Genomic DNA, 9,086 nt, shown 5'->3' on the forward strand with positions numbered 1-9,086 from the left:
AGAGCCTGTTGTCATCAAACCAATTAAAACTAATTTAACTTTTTTCTATACTTTTGATATGAAACAGTTTTTATTTTCACTTTCTTTAGAAATGCTTCATCTCTGTGGTGAACTGTGTGATTGTAGTCCTGGGCAAGATTTAATCTCTGATTAAACTCGACAAAGAAATAAAAATTACAATTTCCACAGCGGAAGCTCTTGAGTTAGTCACAATTACATGACGAATCAGTTATACTTGTTAATGTTGCTAAATATTTTCATTGTGAGTTTATGGCCTTGACACAGCAGTAAAAATGTTAGCGCTCCAGATGAGAGGAAAATTTGCTTCCAATCAGCTTTTAAAACAGTCAACGTAGAAGTTAATTGCCACTTACAGGTACAGGTGTAAAAGTGATGGAAGGTCAGCTTTTCTTGTTTTGAAATCAAGAAATGAAACGAAAGGATTTATTTAAAATCTGCCGACAAATACTTCTTAAAGGCAATTACTCAGAAAGTATCGGCACACCCTAATTTCATTACACAATTAGAACTGTGACATATCAGTGAATACTTTTCCACTCCAACACAGCCACATTCGGTTCTGTTAGCAAAATCTATTCTTCCATGAATTAATCCATGCTAGAGTGATCTACAAATGAAAAGTGCTCTACATTCTTATCAGTAGCAGACATGTGAGGGACACTAAACGGAGACTGCGGATTTCATGGAATACCTCTCAGCCAAGCTCAGCCAATAGGGAGAGGGGTGAAGCAATGCTAGAATGAGTGAAGGGCTTTGTTGGAACAGAAGTCCTTTCGGTTTACTGATTCTTCTTGTCCGTTGGTGGGGAGTATGGAGGAGGCTGGTCCTAAAAATATAAAAAAAAAACTAGATGTTTCTGGGTTTTAAAACAAAAACAATACCCCCTGTGGCACAGCAAAGAGCACTAAGCTACTTCACCACCTGGTAAACCAGTGGTCCCCACCTGACCACTTCAACTTTCACAAAAACATTTTCACATCATACTACATATACAAAATAGTTTTCAGAATAATGTGACAAAAAAAAAGGATACTTCAAAATTAATATGAAACATTTTAGTTATTAGTCAGCAGTTTAAAACCAATTCGTACACTTAAGGCAGGGTACCAGGAAATGCCTTAAAAAAAAAAAAACTCATAAAAAAAACAAAAACAGAAACATTCACTGTTTTTATCAAATTCAGAACATTTTGGTGCATCCATTTTTTTTTTTTTTTTTTAATATCAGAAAGACAAGCAGACAGTACAGCCAAAGAAGAATCAGGAACAACGGAGTTTCATCAGCATGATATTGTCCAAACTTAACATATAAATAGTGATGCTAACTTTCTTACTTTTGCAACAAGGTGCACAAAACAGGTTTAAAATGTATTGACAGGTTGGATCTGGTCATCCAAACTGTCCATTTACTTGATACCCGAGTCACTCTCAAATGTATATTAAAAATAAACTGAACAACCGCTCAAGTTCCTTGTGTACCTCACGGGGTTAATAAAAAGTGTGTAGTTGAAGCTATACCCAATACCTGTTAAACTTTGCTACCATTACCATTATAAATAATCCAATTTTAGAAGCTTGGAAGGGTATCCATTTTACAAAAGGATAACAATTCAACAACAATCAAAGTCATTTGCAATAAATTTAAGAAAAACTGACATTTGGAAAGAGTTAGCTTACTCAATGCCGGCACCTCATATTCTACAGCCCTGCCCACATACAAGAAAAGTGTGCAACTATTTGCCTCTTGCCAATGTGTAATCTGAATTGTAAAAGTGGAAGCAGCGCAGTGATGTATATTGTAGAAGCAGCACGCTGTTGCTCACCTGTGGCATGTAGACATTGTGTGGATTAGCTGGAGTGCAGTAGGCGCTCGATGCAGCCTCAGCTGCCTTTGCTTCAGCTGGAATAAAAATTATGCATCAAAACAACACAGGTTATTACACTGCAGATAACAGTATAAAAATACTTAGGATCAAGAATTAAGGGCAGGGATACTTGTGTATACTGAAATATACTGAAAACAGCAGCTGAAAAACTGAAGCAAAGAAATGGTGGCAGGAATCATGACTATGAAAGGACACATGCATAAGCCATTTTTAGAGCTTCGTATTTTCTATATAATAAACTCCTCTGGGAAAATCTCACGGCATCCTTCACTTCAACCTGTGACCTAAGATTGCTGAAATATAATGACTGTTTGATTTCCGAATGATAAAGACCTAATTTGGCTTCATACTTGACACAGATGTGTAATCTATTATTCTCTAGGACAAGTTCAATTGTGGGTATCGTCTAAGATAAATGAACCTTTTTGTGGTAGTAAAATGACAAAGCTGTCACTGTCAAGCCTCATATCTCAGAGACAATTTCAGTAAATGCTTCATATTTGCAGAGTAATATAAACACTGCATGTTAAACGTGTTTAGGACCATGACGTGACCTTTGTTTCTGGGGTACAGGGCAGGACACTTTAAGTTGGTACTGTGACAGAGATAAAACATTGTAACAAGGACATTATCCTAAAATCTTTTTAATACTAGTTGTTTGTGATTAACACTGTAAGGCTACGTACACACACACACTGCAGTTGGCTTGACAACCATATTTACAAATGGCACTCGCTGCGGTTGTTTGTACACACACACACACACTTCACTAGTGAAGTGAGAGCACTCCCTGTTTAAATAAACCACTAAGCTTGGGCCATCATTACATACTGATCATGTGGTTTTGTGTGACAACATGGAGGTTGTGTTTCTGTTTATGCTTTTGGACAAAAGGACCGTAAGTAATTGATCGAGAGCTCGTCAAGCTCAACTATGCTCGTTTCTGCAAAACCAGTGGAGACACCGTTCTGCTTTTTCTGCACTGCTAAATACAGTGGCGTCTGCAGTACCATCATGGTAGATCGAAACATTTGGGCGATCTTTTGACCAGAAGGCATGTTTCCAAATGACTGTATGTCTAAGGAGTCATATGTAGTTTTTCTTACAACAAATTATGCAACTGTACTTTGATTAAATAAAAAAAAAGTATATTATATGTATATTATATTTTTACTATTCATCAATATTATACAATCAACTTGGCTCATCAGACACCTATATACATATATTTTTTAGCCATGTTTATTACACAGAAATGTCCGATAAACAATGACATCATTAATTGCGCAGAAATCCACTGAGCACCAACTGCGGTTGTGTTAGTGCGATTGTAATACACACACAGTTAGTGTGCATTAACTAACTGAACTGAATTAATAACTGCACTCAATACTTGTTCTGAAAAGGAATAACTAGTACAGTTGTCGCTGCTCTTTGTAACCAAACTGTGTGTGTATACAAACCGTATTAAGAGCAAAAGGTGAACTCACAACCACATTTAGCCTGTGTGTGTATGTAGCCTAAATGTACATTAATAACAAATTACTATGAAAACAGGTTCTGAGACCACTGCTGTAATTACTGGTGTTTGGTAACATATGATTTACAAGGACACGATGTGTTACTACAGTTCCTAAAATTTATTTTAAAGCTCTGACTTTCTTTAAAAGTTTTAAATGCATTTCATGTTTTTAATAAATGCAAACATATCGGCAAGCTGATGTAGCTCTGGGCATCTTGACGTCAGGCTTTATTACAGCAGTGAGCGAGCTTAATAATAGTTAATGTGGGGGGGAATTACAGCCTTTGGTTGGGTTTTAACAATACTATGCTTAACTGGTGAGAGTGGGTATATAATGTCTAAACCAAGGGAAATTACCCAAACATTTTAATAAGTGTTAATCAGTTAATGCTGATATTGTAACATTTATAAGACTATACTTTAAGGTGTAGTGTGTGGATTAGTCCTGGGGAGGGGCTAGTGATAAGGGAGGGTATAAGTACCTGTGCAGCGCTCATTTTACGTGACAAGCTTTGAGACTCCAGTGAGGCTGGAGTGACTGGGTAGCTGTTTACTCAGTGTATACTATCTGTATTAAATACAGGCTTGTGGATTTGTTTTTGTTAAATTATTAGTGTTTTGTAATGCCAATTTTCACCTGAAGCTTAAATAAAAGCTAACTTTTGGCATTTTTATCTCGATACTGACTGTTTACTGCCATCTGTAATATGATGCCATCTGATACTTTGCAGGTACTCAGCTGTATTTTATGATTTCCTCAATTAAGTCCCATTGCCAGTGTTGTCTATTTCATGGTCAGTCCTAACCTCAAATTGTGCAATGAGAAGACAGTTTCTGAAAGGGTTCATCATTAGAAACCAGGAAGTCCAATAAGCAGTTAAAGTGGCAGCAGATTTTCCAAAACACACAAGCTCCCCTCAATTATCTTACTGACGGCTGTTGTGGCCCAATTAATAAGAAGAATGGCTTTTATGGGTTAATGTCTTGCTGAACACACTCACGCTCATTAATTAAGCGTGTGGGATTACCTGCTGTAGTGTTGGGGAGGCTTGCATTTAGTGGGGGCTGTTCCAGTGGTCCAGAGTAGGGGGGTGGGGGCATGTAGGGCATAGTTCCATCCATAGTTGGGGGTGCAGGGTAAAAACCAGCTGTGAACAGACACCACACTGGTCTCAACACTGTGACAAAAACTGCTAGACCTTAAAAGTTCCAAATTGCAAAAAGCGTGGCTATTTGTAGCTGCTGTATTGTGTTGCGAATTAAACATTTAAATTAGAAACTTTCTAGACTCCAGCATTTCGCTTGGCTGTACACTTCTTTCACTTTTCTTGTATAGAAGACTATAGAATGTACTGTACTATTAAAAGACAAAAGAAAACACTAATTTTTTGAAAAACACATATGAACACATTTTTGAAAAGATCTGTCTGCCAACTGCTTACCAATGTGTGCGAGTTACACAGAGATTTTCTTCTCTCCAAGTTGGCAAGGAGATCTTTAGTTTAGTTAATCGCATACTGGAAAGAAATATTGTTCTTATCGTTTTAGAAGAAAGTTGTACAGAAAGTTTGTTTGTTTCATATTTCTTTTTAAACACGATCTCCTGGACATTACCACATTGGGCAGTGCTCCTGAGCAGACTGACCTGAAGGAGGGTGCCAGGGGTAGTCTGGTGGAGGGCCTGCATACATCCCATTGGCAGGGGGTGGAGGGTAGGCATAAGCTCCATTAGGCATGTAGGCACCGCAGGAAGTCTGGCCCCGGGAAGCTGAGGGGCAAACAGGCAGGACAGCAGCATCAGCAACTGGGTAGTGAACCCATGAACTGGAATTAAAGTAATTGTAGCTCACAAAACAATTCCATATAGCTTAGCCAGTTTGCACTTCCATTTGTAACATCGGTCTCACATGTGCAGTTTTGAAAAAAATGTATTTTCATTTTAAACCCTGTTATCTGGTTCTACTTTCAACCATACTTTATGTTTACATGCCTTATTCTTTGGTTAACTATTTATACTTGCATTTCTTAGGTAACATGTGTGTCCTTCCAAACTGCACATTTAAGGCCTACTGTACATAATGAATGGAGCGACATGGCAATGACACTTTATGGAACTTTTTTTTGTTAGTTACAATTATTTTAATATGATCAAATACAATCATACAAACTTTAACGCCGCAGATGTGACCAACTTAATTGTAGGTCTGCATTTGTTTTTGACAGTTATATTAAAAGGGACAACAAAAACTAAGAAGTTATGAAACAAATAGTCCCAGAGAAATAAGCAATTCAGCGATAGTGGGCATGGAAACACAGGTGATTCACCTTTGATGATAATGAAAATACAGAATTTACATTATAATCTATTAACAGTGAAACTGTAAGTAAACAGTAACATAACTCTACACCCAGAAGAATACATCCAGCCCAAATGAGACTGTTACAAAAACAAACACAAAAACATACCTTGTGATGCCACTTGCAACATGTACTGTCCAAACTCAATAGCACCCCCTGCTGTAAAGATTAATTTAAAGGTAGCAGAGCCCTCCCATCCTCCTGAAAAAAAAAGACATGGAATGCGTGAACAACAAACCCCTTCATAAACCTGAAATCACCTGAATCATCCAGAAATTAAAGAACAAAACAGGGGCTTGTCTATATGATGACCATGAACAGGTGTACAATAAGCCGATATGATGAGAAGCACCAGCTATTAAATGTATAGCTGCCTTGAATTTTAACAGTGCTTTTTATATTTGGGTGACTTAATAAAGAAATCTACCAGTAAGGCTTTAATATGATCTTTCATCAATTTTACTACCAGAACTTACCACGGTGTTGTAAAATAATATTCATGCATAAATCTTAAGTTTTTAGGCCATGTGAGTGCTTACTGCATACTAGACAGAGGAAGAACTGCTTAATATGTGAAATCAAAAGAAGAACATAATTTTCATAGAAAACCTATGTGTGCATTAATACCGTATGTGATAAATGCTGGTAAAGAAGTTTACTAACGAGTCATAACAAAAAGCCATCTTCGGTCACTGGTCAAAGCAAAGGTTACAGTTACATTTTTCCCTAGGAGTTTTTCATAACTCTGCAAATATGAATTGTCAGCTAAAATCGTTTGAGATATTAGCAGTAGTAGGTGTTGTGGCACTGGTAGATCTTCCCTCACGGTATAGTTCATTATGTTAAAGATATACTACAGGGCTGCATACAACACAGCATGCTGCCTCCTGGCGTTGCTGGCATACCTGCAGGCTCTGCGCTCACAGACCCTTTGATGTAATTTGCTCCAAACACTGGCTGCTTCACCTCACAGCCTTTCATCAGGTAGAACGGCATCATGAAGGAATGCATGGGGTCTCTGCCTTTGCTCAGGAAAATGACCTGCAAGGAAAGAAGTTTTATAACTGTGCTGCGTATTGCAGCCTGCAAGAACAAATTTTGACCGCTTACACTTAAACCTACACTAAGATTCTCACAGGTGTTTGTTTACCCTTCTTTAAAGCATTACTGAACCCCATGCAGTGTTCATAAGAAACTATGGACTTTACCTTTATTGTCCATATCACAGGACTTTCTAAATTTTTTATTCACACATCATAGGGAAATTAACTAAGGAATTACTTTTCTTTTTCAAACCAAAAAAAAAACGTATTTGAAACATAGCAGTGTATCCAATAATGGCATAAACAGTTTGTGACAAATACTCAAAATACGTACTAAGGGCATGAAACAAACAAAGTAACAATTGCTTTACAAATTAAACAAACGCTATTAAGTAATACAGATATCAGATATTCAAGTACTGTAAACTCACCCCATACTAAAATCGACATACAAATCTGAAAATCTACTTCCAAAATGAACAGTATTGTACTGACGTGTATTTTACTGTTATTTGAATATATTATCAACAGCCACTATGGAAAACTGTCCTTTACATGGCTTTGCAGGACTGAATTTAGAAGCGAATAGAACGATATGAACCGATTAATAGGATCATTAATAGGATCATGCCGAGATCCCTTGCGACTATTAACGCCATGACAAAGCTGGATCTTAATTGTATGTACTGCAAGTAATAAGTATGATACATGCATGTGCTCCACACTACAATATATTTAACACAGAAATGCTGGTTTTTTCACTCACCCTGTAAGGGGTCATGTAAACAGTCCCTTTCTTGGTCCCTTTGAAAGCTTCAGGCATGTTTTCAGATTCACAGAAGGACAGCTCCACGTGGTCGTATGTCATCAAGATGCTGTGGGAAGGGAGAAGAAATCATCAACATTCACTCAGAACTTCAGCCTTGTGCAACAGGGTATGTGATCTACTGTAGGTATCTTCATGAAGTTCATAAGACAAATCTTCCTGTTAAACTCTCCAGAGTGTAATCAATATTCTCAAAATGATTTTGTATGTGAATACAAAATCTGAAAACAATCAGGCTTATGTTGAAAAATGTATTGTCGCAAAAAAAAAAAAAAAAAAAAAAAAAAAAAAAAAAAAAAAAAAAAAAAAAAAAAAAACAAAAAAAAAAAAAAAAAACACAGAATGATTAATACACCGGATATGTTCAACTCAGAAACATGACTAGCATTTGGTGCTGGACTGCAATGTTGTCTCCTCAGTTACCTGACAATCTTCAAGAGCCCTCATAAAACATTCAACAGTCAAGACAACAGTCACTCTTTTTTTCCTGTCGTTTATGTCCAAACTGAAAGCGTCTTTACATTCTCAAATACCAGGGAACCAAAATAGTCTTGTGGGTCCTTCCAATAAGAACACTCACGACTACGCGTTTGCCCTGCGTATTTATTTATTTATTTATTGTAAAAACAAGTTCGACTTGTTGTATTGATGATATTTTCAAAACCTTTTTTAAAAGGTTTGCTTTCTACTCTATAAGGACATTTTAATTATCTAGACCAAATAAGTTACTTAAAGTATTTGAACTGTGCTTGAAAACTAAAATGAGTATTTGGTACAGTGCACAACATTATTTATTATACGTGTGAAAATGTCAACTGACACTAGCGGTGCCTATAAATTATAGTAAGTATCCATTTTTGAAGCCTTAGGTATACCAGTTGTTGTGTATCTGTAATTATTTTATCGTAAATAAAACGTTTCTAGAAAAAAAGATTACAGTCTATTTTACACCTGCACAGATGACCAGGTTACATAAGCTACCCATTATTAACACAGTACCTCTTTACTTACCTTTCACTGTTGTTGATAATAACACCACCGCTCTCAGAATTGTTTTTATTGAGCGCCATGGCGCCGCTGGTGATTAATAATCAAATGTTCACAGTGATTTAGCGTTATTTTAATGTATTTTCTATCCAATTTTTTCCTGACCTATCGCTGTATTAAAATTCTGCAGTGTCTGCACTTCCGGCTACTGGAACTGTCGCTGTGACGCTGCGTAACGTGCCACGCCCCTTCGCGAATTTTCCCCACACCGTGAGCTTGTGCTGGATGCCTTTGTTAGAAACACGTAATTAAAGGGTGGCTGCTCCAATCATTGATGTGACTCATTACTACCAACAACTGGTCATAAAAAACTAATATTTATTTTACTTCTAAATGGAGTTGTGTCTCCCTGTATCCTTTCTGTACTTAATTAGTGTTTTTTGT

The 9,086-nt window shown here is 36.9% G+C and overlaps 1 protein-coding gene across 1 annotated transcript; it reads right to left on the reverse strand.

Moving 5' to 3' along the window:
- Positions 1–316: 316 nt before the first annotated feature.
- wbp2 (WW domain binding protein 2) lies at positions 317–8,862 on the reverse strand. The gene is made up of 8 exons (XM_041219975.1): positions 8,667–8,862; positions 7,596–7,704; positions 6,692–6,827; positions 5,895–5,987; positions 5,074–5,196; positions 4,457–4,576; positions 1,844–1,920; positions 317–847 (listed from the first exon to the last, which is right to left on the reverse strand). Exons 1-8 carry the CDS (start codon positions 8,723–8,725, stop codon positions 800–802), a joined length of 765 nt encoding a protein of 254 aa, XP_041075909.1. The 5' UTR covers positions 8,726–8,862; the 3' UTR covers positions 317–799.
- Positions 8,863–9,086: the final 224 nt, after the last annotated feature.

Source organism: Polyodon spathula, chromosome 20 (genome assembly GCF_017654505.1).
Source record: "Polyodon spathula isolate WHYD16114869_AA chromosome 20, ASM1765450v1, whole genome shotgun sequence".
Taxonomy (NCBI): Eukaryota; Metazoa; Chordata; class Actinopteri; order Acipenseriformes; family Polyodontidae; genus Polyodon; species Polyodon spathula.

Coding starts and splice junctions, on each gene's coding strand:
- wbp2 (XM_041219975.1), bottom strand. CDS start 8,725: ATGGCGCTCAATAAAAACAATTCTGAGAGCGGTGGTGTTATTATCAAC. Junction 6,828..7,595: donor TTTACATGACCCCTTACAGG/GTGAGTGAAAAA, acceptor CTTTCCTTGCAG/GTCATTTTCCTGAGCAAAGG. Junction 5,197..5,894: donor GTTGCAAGTGGCATCACAAG/GTATGTTTTTGT, acceptor TTTGCCCCTCAG/CTTCCCGGGGCCAGACTTCC.